The 16,154-nt window shown below is 45.0% G+C and overlaps 1 protein-coding gene across 5 annotated transcripts in view; it reads left to right on the top strand.

The window, feature by feature from the left end:
* Positions 1-16,154, top strand: part of unc5a (unc-5 netrin receptor A) — a 566,462-nt gene that overhangs the window by 485,003 nt on the left and 65,305 nt on the right. For 3 of the 5 annotated variants that reach the window (XM_034181446.1, XM_034181448.1, XM_034181449.1), the window contains 3 exons: positions 12,128-12,358; positions 13,012-13,311; positions 15,900-15,987. In XM_034181446.1, the coding sequence (XP_034037337.1) occupies positions 12,128-12,358; positions 13,012-13,311; positions 15,900-15,987 (619 nt within the window). The remainder of the gene's footprint in view (positions 1-12,127; positions 12,359-13,011; positions 13,312-15,899; positions 15,988-16,154) is intronic. The other 2 variants (XM_034181447.1, XM_034181450.1) reach the window with 1 other exon arrangement.

The raw sequence follows: 16,154 nt of genomic DNA on the forward strand, positions 1-16,154 counted from the left end.
CTTGGGGTTCAGCCGCTTGGCGGTCCTGATATACTCCAGGTTCCGATGGTCAGTGAAAACCGTGAACGGCACAGACGCTCCCTCCAACAGGTGTCTCCACTCCTCAAGAGCCTCTTTCACCGCAAGGAGTTCTCGATTGCCGACGTCATAGTTCCGTTCAGCCGGGGTCAACCTGCGTGAAAAGTAGGCACACGGGTGAAGAACCTTATCGGTCTCTCCGCTCTGGGACAGCACGGCTCCTATCCCGGAGTCAGAGGCGTCCACTTCAACCATGAACTGGCGGCTAGGGTCGGGCTGCACCAAAACTGGCGCAGTAGAGAACCGTCGTTTCAACTCCTTGAACGCGGCTTCGCACCGATCCGACCAGGTGAAGGGGACTTTTGGAGAGGTCAGGGCTGTCAGGGGGCTGACTACCTGACTGTAGCCCTTAATGAACCTCCTATAGAAATTAGCAAAGCCGAGGAACTGTTGCAGCTTCCTACGGCTTGTTGGTTGGGGCCAATCTCTCACCGCCGCAACCTTGGCCAGATCAGGGGCGACGGAGTTGGAGGAGATTATAAACCCCAGGAAGGACAAAGACGTGCGGTGAAACTCGCACTTCTCGCCCTTCACAAACAGTCGGTTCTCTAACAACCGCTGCAGGACCTGACGTACATGCTGGACATGGGTCTCAGGATCCGGAGAAAAGATGAGAATATCGTCCAGATATACGAAGACGAATCGGTGCAGGAAGTCCCGCAAGACGTCATTAACCAAGGCTTGGAACGTCGCGGGGGCGTTGGTGAGGCCGAACGGCATGACCAGGTACTCAAAGTGACCTAATGGGGTGTTAAATGCCGTCTTCCATTCGTCTCCCTTCCGGATCCGAACCAGGTGATACGCATTCCTAAGATCCAGCTTAGTAAAGATTTTGGCTCCATGCAGGGGGGTGAACACGGAATCTAACAATGGCAACGGGTATCGGTTGCGAACCGTAATCTCATTCAGCCCCCTGTAATCAATGCATGGACGGAGTCCGCCATCTTTCTTGCCCACAAAAAAGAAACCTGCCCCCATCGGGGAGGTGGAGTTCCGGATCAGCCCGGCAGCTAATGAGTCCCGGATGTAGGTCTCCATTGATTCGCGCTCAGGTCGTGAGAGGTTGTACAGCCTGCTGGACGGGAACTCAGCGCCTGGAACCAAATCAATGGCACAATCGTACGGACGGTGCGGGGGAAGGGTGAGTGCCAGATCCTTGCTGAAGACGTCAGCAAGATCGTGGTACTCAACCGGCACTGCCGTCAGATTGGGAGGGACTTTGACCTCCTCCTTAGCCTGTGAACTGGGAGGAACTGAGGATCCTAAACACCCCCGATGGCAGGTTTCGCTCCATTGAACCACCACCCCAGACGGCCAATCAATCCGGGGATTGTGCTTCAACATCCATGGGATGCCCAAAATCACGCGGGAGGTAGAAGGAGTCACAAAAAACTCAATCTCCTCCCGATGGTTTCCAGACACTACCAGAGTTACTGGTTGTGTCTTGTGTGTGAGTAAAGGGAGGAGGGTGCCATCTAGTGCCCGCACCTGCAATGGTGAAGGAAGCGCCACCAGAGGGAGCCCTACCTCCCTTGCCCATCTGCTGTCTAGCAGATTCCCTTCTGACCCCGTGTCCACCAGTGCTCGGGCTTGAAGGGTTAAATCCCCACTCAGGATTGTGACTGGGAGTCGTGTGGCAATTTGTGTGTGTCTCACTTGAATGGTTTGACCCCTCCTTAGCCCAGTCTCTAAGGGCGGTTGTTGTCGTTTTGGCCGTTTGGGGCAGTTTCTCTGTGTGTGCTCAGTTGAGCTGCAGAGAAAACACTCTCCACGGATCAGCCTCCCCATTTTGGCCCTGTGCGTTTCCCTAACAACGTCAGCAGGGGGAGCTGTTGCCCCACAAAGCGCTGCGGCTGTGGAGCGTGGGGAGGGCGGCGCCTTATCGAACCCGGAAGGGAGAGGGGCGGCGCGTATCCGGTCACGTCCTTCGCCTCGCTCCCGACGGCGTTCCTCCAACCGATTGTCTAACCGTATAACGAGATCGATAAGCCCATCTAAATCCCGCGGTTCCTCCTTAGCTACCAGCTGCTCCTTCAGAACCAACGACAGTCCGTTTACGAAGGCGGCGCGGAGCGCAACGTTATTCCAGCTGGACCTCGCAGCCGCGATGCGGAAGTTGACTGCATAAGCGGCTGCTCTCTCACGTCCCTGTCTCATTGACAGCAGCACGGTTGAAGCGGTCTCTCCTCTGTTAGGGTGATCAAACACTGTTCTGAACTCCCCCACAAACCCAGTGTATGCTGATAACAACCGTGAGTTCTGTTCCCAGAGCGCCGTAGCCCAGGCGCGTGCTTTACCCCGAAGCAAAGCAATCACATAAGCTATTTTACTAGCATCTGACGCGTACATGACGGGACGTTGTGCGAAGACGAGCGAACACTGCATAAGAAAGTCCGCGCACGTCTCCACACAACCCCCGTACGGCTCAGGAGGGCTTATGTATGCTTCAGGGGATGGTGGGAGGGGTTGTTGAACCACCACTGGAACGTTTATATCCTGCACAGGGTCGGCAGGAGGACGAGCTGCAGCAGCGCCCTGAGTGCTCGCCGCCATCTGTGCGGAGAGAGCCTCCACCCTGCGGTTCAGGAGGATGTTTTGCTCAGTCATTTGATCCAACCGAGCCGTAAAGGCGGTGAGAATGTGCTGCAGCTCACCAATCACGTCTCCTGCAGACGCCTGCGCTCCCTGCTCTCCCATTGGTCGTTCAACAGCCGGGTGACGCCCCTCGGAGTCCATGACGCTGGCCGAGATATCCTGTTGGGAAAGTGTAGTGACACGGACCCACAACAGGGGGCGCAAATGAACGGTCAATAGATGAGCCAAAAAGTAACAATTTAATGTTGTGAATGTGCACAACGAACATACAGACAATCACAGAATATCATAACAGTCAATACACAGAGGTGACGTGTGGGCAGGCTCGAGGATAGAAGACGTCTGTCCTGAGAAGAGCCGGATCCACACGATTTCCGCCGCCCCAGAACCTGGTGAATACTGGAGCCGCCAAGTCCCGAATTCCCAGGTGATCACCGTCCCCGACTGTCGGATCTGGTACTGCTGGCGAAGAACAAAGACAGTCAAGTGTGGGTGTGTGTACACCCAGTAACAACAACGGTGGGAATGCCACCTCCACCTCTCATTCAATATGTTGCAGCGGTCTCAGCTGAAAAGGAGCGCCGTCTTGCACAGCCTCCTCACAAACGACCGGTTCTCCTGCAAATTCTCACAATAATAGAGTTACAAATCTCACAAAAAGGCTGAGAGTATTACCTCCTATGAAGTATGATATCTCGGCAACGAGGTGGAGATGACGTCTGGTCTTTATGGAGTGAGATGATGTTGAGTAGATGGGTGACAGCTGTCAAGAGGTAATGAGCGACAGCTGTCACCCCCGGCTGTGTCCATGGCGGCAGCGCCCTCTCGTGCCTGAAGCCCGCACTTCAGGCAGGGCGCCCTCTGGTGGTGGGCCAGCAGTACCTCCTCTTCTGGCGGCCCACACAACACAATGTGTGTGTTACACTCCCGCCAGTTCTCGCAAAACTCTGAGAATTTATGCCCACACAATAAGAGATACATTGATTTTGTGTCTTCTCCTGTCCCACTGGAGAAAACATGTCATTTAAGCTATTAATAAAGATATTCCTGGGGTTGCTTTGTTTTGTTTCCTTGGCCTGTATGTCTTTTGACACACTGGTCATGAATATTGTTTCTATTTTGTTTCAGATTCTATTTGTAGTATATGTGTGCCATATATGGTCATGCAGTAAAGTTGGACTTGTGGTCGGGTTGCTGGGGTAGCACCTGCTGCAGCTGCGTCTGTCTCTGTATGTGTACCTGATGACTATTAGGCTATAGCCTAATAAATACTCCATATTTTATTTATCATTATTATTATGAATCTTCTATCTTGGAAATTTATACAAATTGTAATCATGGTAGCCTGCGGATTTTTATTATTATTATTATTATTGTTGTGGTTGGCGGGTGACTGACAGGCTCATCCGTTCAGGGTGGTCCCAAATGACTCCGAGAGCAGGCAAGGCACCTTAAGGCCCGCCCATGATGCTGGGTCTGGTTGTGATTATTAATAATATGAATGTGATTTGTAGGCTGCACAGTGCTTTATTTTGAAAATTTGCTTCCTGTCTGGTGTAATCTGCTCTGTGCAGGTTGACCTACCTACTTGTGATAGATTGCTTTTTTGTGTGTGTGTGTGAACAATTTATATATGATTAATTTTGATTATTTAGTCACAAAGTATGTAATTAATTACATTTTTTTCATCCCCTGACATCCATGCTAAAAACAGAAGTTAAACATCATGTAACGTATTGGCAGATACTGCGTTACATATGCCAAGTGACATTCAATGTTGTGAAAATCTTGCAACAGCAGTGATGCTTTTTGACAGTTGTAGTAGTACCAGTAGTACAGTAGTCAGTACCACATATTAGTATTGCACAGAAACTAACAAAATCGGCATTTACTTTATCTTCAGTATTTCATGTTTTTAACCCTCATTTGTTACACTTTGTTAAGACTTGGAAAATAGTTTTGTTTTTTTAGATATGTATACCCAGCCACATAAAGGTAACAGACAGTTGCTCAAAACTGTCATGTTCCTCTCTCAGAAAATTTTATTTCTACTACTGACTACTTTAGTTTCTCAACCTCCTCTAAAACTTGTGGAAATAGCTGAGAAGGGAGGCACAGACAGGTAAATGGATGGGGTGAGGAGTGGGGGAGGCCATGTCCCATAAGACTCTTGATGCCTTAAGTGTTCTGTGGATGGATCCGCGATGTTAAGAACAAAACACACGATCTCGTGTTTATCTTCAGCCCATCATACGCAATTGATTACATGTCAAGACATCTCTGGCATTACGATCTGCCGCTATACAGCTGGACTACGTATAATCCTGCTACTTAAGGTATCAGATTGCACTGAGATAATCACCCATGAAATAGATTCTGGCATTTCTCTTAAATACCTGGGTATGTCAGACGGCTTTGTGCAAATAAATGGATTTTTCAAAGGAAAAAGGAGAAGGCAAGGACAAATAGATGAAAAGAGGTGAATAGAGATGAGAGTAAGTGAGGACAGAAAGAACGAGAGTATTAAAAAGTATTATGTGACCATTTCCCCTTGTTTTCAATTAAAGTTATTAGCGGTCTGCTAATTTAATTTAATTTCATGTCACAGATTCACTAACACCAATTAAAAGTTGTCACATTGCTGTTTCCGGGGTTTGGAGCACAGTTTGTGTCTAGAGATACTCATCGCATCATGTCATATCTCATCAGATTGAGTCAAACCTTTTGGATGTGTTTTTGTTGAAATTCAAATCTCGCATGCTGTCAGTCACAGGCACATGCTCTCTCTTCCTTGTCTTTCTTGTCTTGTCATTCTCTCACTTTGTTTTTTTTTCATCCCTGCACGTGTGTTCTTGCCGTCGACTCACCACACACCATCCTTCACTACTTCAACCTTTGGCATCGTTCTCGTTCTCTCAAAGCCATGCTTGGGAGTGGTCCCATCTTCAACTGTGTTCATCTGACAGCACGACGCCCCCATGGTTCCCTGGGACAATGGCCCTCCACAAAGGCCCCTGGTGCATACACCACCTCCGCCACCAAATTCTCCAAGCAGAGGCAGCCATAGAAAAATCCCATTCTCCTGCAAAATGCTCAGAAATACATGCACACAAAGTCACACACACACTGATGTTTCTCTGGGGTTAGCTGTCATCTTCATACAGTACAGTGTTTTTGAGAGAAAGACATTTCCTTGCATTTGAGAGAAAAGGGAGCAAGAGACAGAGAGAGAGAGAGAGAGAGATGTACAGTAAAATGTGCTCGAATTCCTAAACTAAATCCTTCATTTTTTTGCATTCACTCGTGGGGGCGGCATTGTGAGCATTAAAGAAAGGCAAGGAAAGAAAGAACTCCTAGCATTTATTTATCCATTGCAGCAGTGACATAAGCTAATGCTGAGAATCTGCTTTAGAAAACCAAAGATTCTTTTCAACAGTCCAGGACTTGACAATGAAACTGAAGTTTTTAAAGCTATTTAAAGTCAAGAAGGTTGTCTAACCTTTGTTTTACTTTTTACGTACATAGTCAAGGACAAAATTGAACAGAATTATGCATAAAGCAAGGATAACGTTTTATGCTTTTAAGTAGATACTCAAAGCAAAACCTTCACATACCACTTTTAAGTATTTCTTGTAAAGTAAAATATTTAGGTAAAGAAGATATGGCATCAAAATGTGGCGTAAAGCATGCCAGCACACTAGGCCTCATGCAGGAACCAGTCATACTAGCAGACTAGCAGATTTGTAAATGTCGAGTATACCTGACTGAAGATTATTTCCCACTATCACCAATTTTCTTGTATTTTTGTGTTTTTGTTGTTGTTTTTGCTTGTTTGTTTGTTTTATTTTGTTTTGGTATAATAGGGTAAGGGTGGCATACAAAATTGTTTGGTTTACACTCTGGATTTATGGTAGTATTGCAAACTAATGTAGGAATTTGTCTTAAACTGATTCAAGGTATCAAGGTGTCTTTATTATCCCCTCGGGGGGCAATTTGTTGTGCAGCCAGGAGTAGAACACATTCATACATGCATAAACATAACATGATCTTAAATGTGTCATGAAAACTCACCAAACAGTAGACATAATAACACAACATAAAATAATAAGATTTAATGATTTAATGTTTAATTAAATAATTTAATTTAAATAAATGTTTTATTTATTTATTTATTTATTTATTTTATTTTCCTTTATATAGCACCAAATCACAACAAGAGTTGTCTCAAGGCACTTCACACAGGTAAGGTCTAACCTTACCAACCCCCAGAGCAACAGTGGTAAGGAAAAACTCCCTCTGAGGAAGAAACCTCAAGCAGACCAGACTCAAAGGGGTGACCCTCTGCTTGGGCCATGCTACAAACATAAATTACAGAAACAATTCACAGAACAATTCATGGACGAATATACAAGAATTGCTGTTGGTGCACAGGACAGCAGGGTCGCCAACACAAATACAACTCCCATCTCTGGATGGAGCTGCACCTTAACAGAGAAAAAACAGAATCAGGCACCAAAAAGACAAAAAATACTGTATAATTTGCCAGCATTAATCAACAAGAAAAACAGAAGAAATACTAAGGTGATCGCCGGCCGCTAGCCCTAAGCTTCACTAAAAGACCCAGAATTTAGCTAAAGTTGAGGCCGCGGCCCACTCCAATTACTAATAACATGAATTAAAAAAGTAAAAAACAAAACTGTACCAGTATGCTAGCCATATGAAAGGGAAAAGAAGTGTGTCTTAAGTCTGGACTTGAAAGTCTCCACAGAATCTGATTGTTTTATTGAGGGGAGACCATTCCACAGAACAGGGGCACGATAAGAGGAAAGCTCTGTGACCCGCAGACTTCTTATTCACCCTAGGGACACAAAGTAGTCCTGCACCCTGAGAACGTAAAGCCAGGGCTGGTACGTAAGGTTTAATTAGGTCAGCTAGGTAGGGAGGTGCCAGTCCATGAATAATTTTATAGGTTAGTAGCAGAACCTTAAAATCTGATCTCACTGGGACTGAAGAGACGCCAAAATGGGTGTAATGTGGTCAAACTTTCTGCTTCTTGTCAAAAGTCTGGCTGCAGCATTTTGAACCAACTGAAGAGCCCTAATGCTAGACTGCGGTAAACCAGAAAATAGAACATTGCAGTATTCCAATCTAGAAGAGATGAACGCATGGATCAGGGTCTCAGCATCAGCCATAGACAGGATGGGACGAATCTTTGCTATATTTCGCAGGTGGAAGAAAGCAGTCCTAGTAGTATTTGTAATGTGGAGACCAAAGGACAACGAAGGATCAAAAATTACCCCAAGGTTCCTCACTTTGTCAGTGTGATGTATGACACACGAGCCTAGGCTGAGTGTTAACTGGTCAAATTGATGCCGATGTTGTGAAAGTGTAGGAACACGGACCCACAACAGGGGGCGCAAATGAACGGACAATGGAGGAAGTCAAATAATAACACTTTACTGTTGTGAATGAGCACAACAAACACGGCAGATCACAATAGAATGCAATGAAGTCAATTCACAGAATGTGTCATGTGGGCAGGCTCGAAGATAAGAGACGTCTGTCCAAAGCAGAACCGGAACCACACGATTTCCTCTGCCACCGAACCCCGGGAATACTGGAGCCGCCAAGTCCCGAACTCCCAGGTGGCCACTGCCTCCGCTTGTCGGATCTGGTACTGCTGGCAAGGAGCAAAAACAGTTAGATGTGGGTGCGTTTACACCCAGCAACACTTATGGTGGGAAATCCACCTCCACCTCTCAACAGAAAACTGGTATGTGCAGGAGTATGAGTACTTATCAAAAAGGTTGGTGAAAAGTCCAACTCAGTCTCCAGCTGCAAGTACTCACTGACTACTGTCAAAACACAAAGCAACAATGTTTATTGTCTGAAAGACAACACAACGGCTGAGTACGTTACCTCCTAAGAAGAGCGATATCTCGGCAAAGAGGTGGAGATGTCGTCTTGCTGATATACAAATGATGATCAGATCATTGGTGACAGCTGTCATAGGTGATAAGTGACAGCTGTCACCCCGGCTGCTCCTGTGAGGCGGCAGCGCCCTCTTGTGCCTGGAGCCCGCACTCTAGGCAGGGTGCCCTCTGGTGGTGGTGGGCCAGCAGTACCTCCTCTTCAGCGGCCCACACAACAGCCGATGTCTCACTGGACCAAGAGCCATCATTTCAGTCTTATCAGAGTTTAAAAGTAGGAAGTTTCTAGATATCCAACTTCTCACTGCTGAAAGGCAATCTTCTAAGGATTTTATGTGAAAGAGATTACCAGCAGTTATCGGCATATATAACTGAGTATCATCTGCATAGCAGTGAAAGGTAATCCCAAAATGCCGCAATATGTGCCCAAGGGGTGCTATATAAAGGGAGAAAAGCAGGGGGCCTAAGACAGACCCCTGTGGAACCCCAAATTTCATGTCACTAAGGTTAGAGGTAGTGTTACTGTACAAAACACAGTGAGAACGACTGGTCAAGTATGACTTCAGCCATGCAAGGGCACTCCCAGTAATCCCAAAATGATTTTCCAGCCTATCAAGTAGAATATGATGAATCACTGTATCAAACGCAGCACTGAGATCTAACAGCAACAGAACCGTAGTGGTGTCCAAATCCATTGTAAGCAGAAGATCATTCACCACTTTAGTGAGAGCCATCTCTGTGGAATGATATTTTCTAAAAGCAGACTGTAGTGGCTCAAAGAGATTATCAATCAATCAATCAATTTTTTTATATAGCGCCAAATCACAACAAACAGTTGCCCCAAGGTGCTTTATATTGTAAGGCAAGGCCATACAATAATTATGTAAAACCCCAACGGTCAAAACGACCCCCTGTGAGCAAGCACTTGGCTACAGTGGGAAGGAAAAACTCCCTTTTAACAGGAAGAAACCTCCAGCAGAACCAGGCTCAGGGAGGGGCAGTCTTCTGCTGGGACTGGTTGGGGCTGAGGGAGAGAACCAGGAAAAAGACATGCTGTGGAGGGGAGCAGAGATCGATCACTAATGATTAAATGCAGAGTGGTGCATACAGAGCAAAAAGAGAAAGAAACAGTGCATCATGGGAACCCCCCAGCAGTCTACGTCTATAGCAGCATAACTAAGGGATGGTTCAGGGTCACCTGATCCAGCCCTAACTATAAGCTTTAGCAAAAAGGAAAGTTTTAAGCCTAATCTTAAAAGTAGAGAGGGTGTCTGTCTCCCTGATCTGAATTGGGAGCTGGTTCCACAGGAGAGGAGCCTGAAAGCTGAAGGCTCTGCCTCCCATTCTACTCTTACAAACCCTAGGAACTACAAGTAAGCCTGCAGTCTGAGAGCGAAGCGCTCTATTGGGGTGGTATGGTACTACGAGGTCCCTAAGATAAGATGGGACCTGATTATTCAAAACCTTATAAGTAAGAAGAAGAATTTTAAATTCTATTCTAGAATTAACAGGAAGCCAATGAAGAGAGGCCAATATGGGTGAGATATTATTCTCACTAAGATAGTCTACGAGCTGCCGTGACACCACTTTTTCCAGAATTTTAGAGCAAAATGATAGATTTGATATCAGCCGATAGTTTTTCAATACATTAGGGTCACGATTAAGTTTCTTAAGGAATGGTTTAATCACTGCAGATTTGAAACATTTAGGAACAGATCCAGAAGTTAAAGAAAGATTAATCATTTCCTGCACAATCGGCCCAAGAGTGGGCCACAGGTCCTTAAACAGTTTTGTTGGTATAGGATCAAATAAACAGGTTGTGCTTTTTGTTGATGTTACGAGTTTTGTCAACATGCCTAGAGAGATACTATCAAATTCTGTAAATCTAGGTAATACCTGAGTAGTGGCACCCACCTCAATAGCAGGGTGTAGTGGCTGAGTTAAGGCATGCTGGGATATGTTCAACCTAATGTCATCTGTTTTCTTCTCAAAGTAATCCAGGAAATCTTGTGCTGTAAAAGGAGAGCGAGGTACAGGTGGTTGTCCATGAATAAGTGTCGCCACCATGTCGAACAAGAACTTTGAGTTATGCTTGTTTTTGTTGATCAAATCAGAGTAGTAGGTCCACTTTGTACTTGTTCAGTCTTAGTTGAGGAGTTGATGCATCGCTGCAGTGATAAATAAGGTTGTTGTTCCACTAAACACGGCAGCAAAACTGTAAACTTAATAAGTGAGTGATCAGAGACCACTGATGCAAGAGGCATGATGTCAATATTCGTGACAGCAATACCATGTGCAGGAACCAGATCCAGGGTATTTCCACTAATGTACGTCGAATCCCGAATGCATTGCCGAAATCCTAATGCATTCACAATTTCCATAAATGATTTGAAGAGGGGATTAGAAGGCTTATTTATATGAATGTTAAAGTCACCAGTGATCAGAATGTTATCTGCACTAGTTGACAAGTTAGAGATGAGCGAACCAAATTCATCTAAGAATTCAGAATATGGGCCAGGAGGCCTATATGCAGTGACAAAGTAATACAGCTGATTTTTATTCTTCTGACCTTGGCAATGCGTAATATCCTGAGCAGAGTGGAGATTCAGATGCTCAAACAAGTTATATTTGTGACCCCCAACAGCTAATAAGCTAAACCTAGATTTATAAATAGGAGCAACACCCCCACCTTGCTTCGCATCACGAGGGACGTAAGTAAATGCATATGCTGGTTGGCAGGCTTCATTTACGAGGAGGACAGATGTAGGTTTAAGCCAGGTTTCACATAACCCAATCATATCTAAGTGATGATCAATAATTAAATCATTAATCAACAATGATTTTGAGGACAGTGATCTTATGTTAATGAGACCCAGTCTAAGGACCTCAGTGGGGTTGACAGTTGAACTCCCACACGCACCAACCCGATTCATTGTGTGTATCACACAATACCATATCCCTCACTCTCGATTCCTTTGTGGCGGTAGAACCGTGTTTGAGTTTTAAAATGTAACCACTGTGAAAGAATCAGAAGGTGAGGGCTTACTTCTCCGATTTAGTGCTTTTTTTCTGTGCTCTCACTGATTACCACACCTGCTCCTAATCCATCATCAATCCTTCATCTCCTAATTATCCAGGAGATGGCAGTCACATCTTATTACATAAGAAAAACAAAGATGCTTTTTAGATTGATCTGGTTTGTCCTCATGATGTACCATTTTAATTTGGTGAGTTAAAGGATAATAGCATTTATTGTTTTTAAGTTATTGTCTTAAACTGGTGGACTGATGGACTCATTTATCTAGCGCTTCACTTGCTGCATTTTTTTTTTTTTTAAACAAAGATGTTCACTTCACAATATAACTCTCAGCTTTGTGTCTATTAGCCAGTACCATCAAATCTCTGCTTACATACATTATATTACTCTGTGTTCTTATTATCTAACACCTGTGGAAATGTTTCATCCATTCAGCTACAAATCAAACTTTGCTTACTATGTTTTGATTCTGTTTCTGGGCCAGCAGCTGTGTCCGGGACCGAGGATGTGGCACTCTACGTGGGCATTGTGGCAGTGGCTCTGTGTCTGACTCTGCTGCTGATCGTGGTGGTGCTGGTCTACCGGCGTAAGAAGGAAGGCCTGGACGCCGACGTAGCCGACTCCTCCATCCTCACCACTGGCTTCCAGCCCATGGGCATCAAGCCCAGTAAGCCAGGTGTGTGGGCACCGCGGCCACGCAGGCCTCTCCCCCACAGCAGTAGGACACTGTTCTTTGTTTTACCCTCCACTGTGCATCCATTGGTCCATTCATCTGTCCGCTGTGACCGTGCAGCACTCATCTGCATGTACCGTTGGTCCTGTTTGTTTGTGGTCGTGGAGCTGGTGAATGTGAATGTGTTTACAGCGGTTTGTAGTCTAAGCAAGACGTGTGGTTCACAAACTGTCTGCCTGACACATTATGTCTCTCCAGCACCTCATTGTCAGGAAATGTACCCATTCTGTTTACTGCCTGTGTGTGGCCTCTGAGAGGAATAGAAATACAACTGTAAAGAGATGGGAACTGGGCTGCGGCACTTGTGATTCACCATGAAAGAAACCTTTATACATTCCCGGTGCTAAGCTGTATCCGAGTTGTGTTTTGCACTGATTGTGCAGTTACTAAAGAGGGACTGAGAGAGAGATGGCAGCAGAAATGACTGCTTTTGGGTGGAATGTGTTTGTGTATTGTCGGTGTGAACGGATGAGTGTTTATATTTCCAACAGAGTGACTCATTGTTTTGTTCATCATGTGTCTTTTCCTCTGTTTCACTTTTTTGCATTGTGTTGTCACAGCTTCAGAGAGTGTGAAGTCTGTGATGTCTCAATGAAGAGAGTCACACATTTTCTTTTGTCTGGTTTTTATTCCAACAGAGAATTCCCATTTGCTTACTATCCAGCCTGATCTAACCACTACTACCACCAGTTACCAGGGCACCCTGCGCTCGCGTCATGACACTAGTGGAAAGTTTTCAATGACCAACGGGCCCCTTCTGGACCCTCTTCCTAATGGTTCCCACACCCTGCACAATGGCAAGCTTAACTCTGATCCTGCTGAGTTTGTGAGCAGGTTGTCCACTCAGAGCTACTTTAAAACGATGCCCCATGATGTAGCCAACACCTCTTATGGAACATTCAACTTTCTGGGAGGGAGGCTAACCATCCCCAACACAGGTGAGGATTTTTGTTTCTAAAAGCTTTTTCCAAGATACACTTTCCTAATTTGAAAGGTCAGGTCAGGACTAAGAAAACAATCGTGCTGTGCATTGCTGTAGCCACCACCCAACCAAACTGCAGTGGGTCCTGATTGTCAGTCAGGTAGTTTGATAACTTGTCCGTCTCAGACTCTCAAAAGTAGTCATCTACTATGTCTTCTGAATGGGCGTTGTCTCCTGGAGATCACCTGGCGTGCATGTTTTCCACGTCTGCCTGTTGTAACCACAGCTTGTTCGTCAAGTCTGGTGTTTCCTAGATCTTGATTGCATGAGTATTGAGTACACCTGACTTAGTTAATTAGTGGTGGATTGAGCAGGGAGACTTAGAGAACACATAGGGCAGGTGACCTTCAGGAGCAGAGTTGGCGACCCCTGATTTACATCAGTCATAAAGAAACCCAATCAGTATGGTACTATATGGTAAATCTATCTTGAGGAAGCAGTTCTCTATAACTGAATGCAACAGGGAGACTAGTGAGGGAAGCCACCAAGCAGCCATGAACTCAGAAGAAACTGTGCAAGTAAGGGTGGCATACAAAATGGTTTGGTTCACACTCTGGATTTATGGCAGTATTGCAAATTAATGTATAAATTTATCTAAAACTGATCATAATATGTTTAGTTGCAGTTAGAGGGCATCGAAGATAAGCTGAGGAAGGTTTTCTGGACTTTGCAATCAATGCAGTCATCTTTGTGAAGATTGTCCTGGATCAAGACTAACCAAGACTTCATTGACTTTCTGGACTCATCATCAAACGTGTGACAATGTGTTAAACTTATAGAGACGTCCACTAATCTCAGCAGTGACATTCATGTCTCTGGGTCCTCAGCCTCTGAGAATGAGAACTGCCTGGGAAGAGCTTAAGGAGTCATGAGGTCACTGGAAGGAGGTAATCTATGACTTAGAGCAACGACTAGATGTATTAGGTCTCTTCAGAGGTTCCTTGGGTACTACTGGAATGACTTTGTGTCCAGTGAACAATTAACTAAGGAGACACAGATGAGGAGAACCACTTTCTTTGTGAGGGAACATCAGCTGCAATATTTTGGCCATGTACTTTTCTCTGTGCATGATCCAGCATTCAGGTGCCTCAATGTCCAGGACTTCAGCGGCTGGAGAAAGCCAAGGGGATGTCCATGTTTCACCTGAGATAGATGGTTCCTTTGAAGAGGTGGGGATAGCCCAGTTGTGCCTGGTTGGTTGCTATCCAGGACCAATCCAGTTCCATAGTGTGTTGGATGTGGCAACATGTGGTGCAGGTGCATGCCCCCAGACCTGACCTTAAGTGGGAAAGCTGAGCTTTTCTAGTTTTGTAAAAATGTGTTGCTTTATCACACCCTGTCAAACACTGAAAGGAACTTTTATTTTTCATTGCTCCACCTCATTTTGCGTGTCTCGTCCAAAGTTGAATTGCTTCTTTTCCATGTCAGACCCAATGTTCTTACTAAGTTGGAGGAATACTGCAAATACAAAAAAATAGGCCAAATAACTCAAATAAAAAAAGATAAGCACATTTACATGCTGCGTCACTGAGCTACTCCTACACAACAAATGTTAAGGGATGCAGTGATATGAAGCCAAATACCGCGTAATCTAAAATGTTCCTGGAATAAACCTTTGAAGAGCAGTCTGATAAAGGTCTGCCATCCTAACTCCCATCTTTTCCTTTTTAAATGTACATTATCTGTGTGCAGAAATTTTGTAATTACACTAAGCAGCACAGCTTTCACTTGGCTTTTTGTGCATTGCCCACATTTAGTGACTATGTCAGTATTTCCTTTTCTTGTGAAAGAGGTGGTATTTTTTCTGTGTATTATTTCACTATCACTCAGTGTTGTATATAATGTCTTATATTAACACCCATCTTCTCTTATGGGCAGGACGATGTCAGCCCGCTAATCTACCCAGCAGAGATATGTTGGCATTTAACAGTTTTACAGGTCATGGTTTATAGATCCAGATGGGGCATCAAGCACTCGGGCACCTTCATCTTATTCAAACATGTTCCTTTATGTTGAATAGATCCTGTTTGTAATCCAGCGGCTGTTAAGATTGCATCACGCAGTCACTGTTGGCACTGTATTTTAAATAGGATTCTAAGTGGGTGATTTTGACATGAGAACCCACAACACAACACTCAAACTACCTCAATAGCTCTTACTAATCTCCAAGGTACATTCCAACACTCTCATGGGGAAGTGCAATTTTCCTGGAGCAGTCTGTTCCACGGGCTCAATTATCTACTCGGCGGCAGACGGGGGACATTTATACTGCGATGCATCGTGTGCTTTTGTCTCTGCTAATTGTTGACCGTGGGGACGTGTGCCGCCTGAGCTACCGGTGTAGATATTTGCATCTCCCGTACCTGACAAAGGGTGCCTCTGACCTTCAGAATAGATTTGTTTTTTGTTTTTGCAGCAGTGCAGTTTTGTTGAGCCGGCTTCTTTTGTGCAATGACAAAAGCGTTGTTGAGTCAGAACAAATGAGTCTGTCCCCCCCCCCATCCCGCTCATCCCCCTCTCTCCCTTTGTTGTTATTTGCATTAGGAATCAGTCTGCTCATTCCTCCCGAGGCCATCCCCAGAGGAAAGATCTATGAGATTTATCTCACTGTTCAGAGGAAGGAAGATTTAAGGTGGGTCTTTTAACACTGCCTAACTGGCAATCTTCCCTGGATGCCACTCAGTTGTTTGTTTTGATACTCTTCTGTTCCATTAGGAAAGGCTTAGGAATCTGTGCCAGTATTGTGGAGGAGGATGTAAATAAATAACGTAGCCTTTTACCATGATGTGCACTATTTCA

The sequence above is a fragment of the Thalassophryne amazonica genome, chromosome 11 (genome assembly GCF_902500255.1).
Source record: "Thalassophryne amazonica chromosome 11, fThaAma1.1, whole genome shotgun sequence".
Classification (NCBI taxonomy): Eukaryota; Metazoa; Chordata; class Actinopteri; order Batrachoidiformes; family Batrachoididae; genus Thalassophryne; species Thalassophryne amazonica.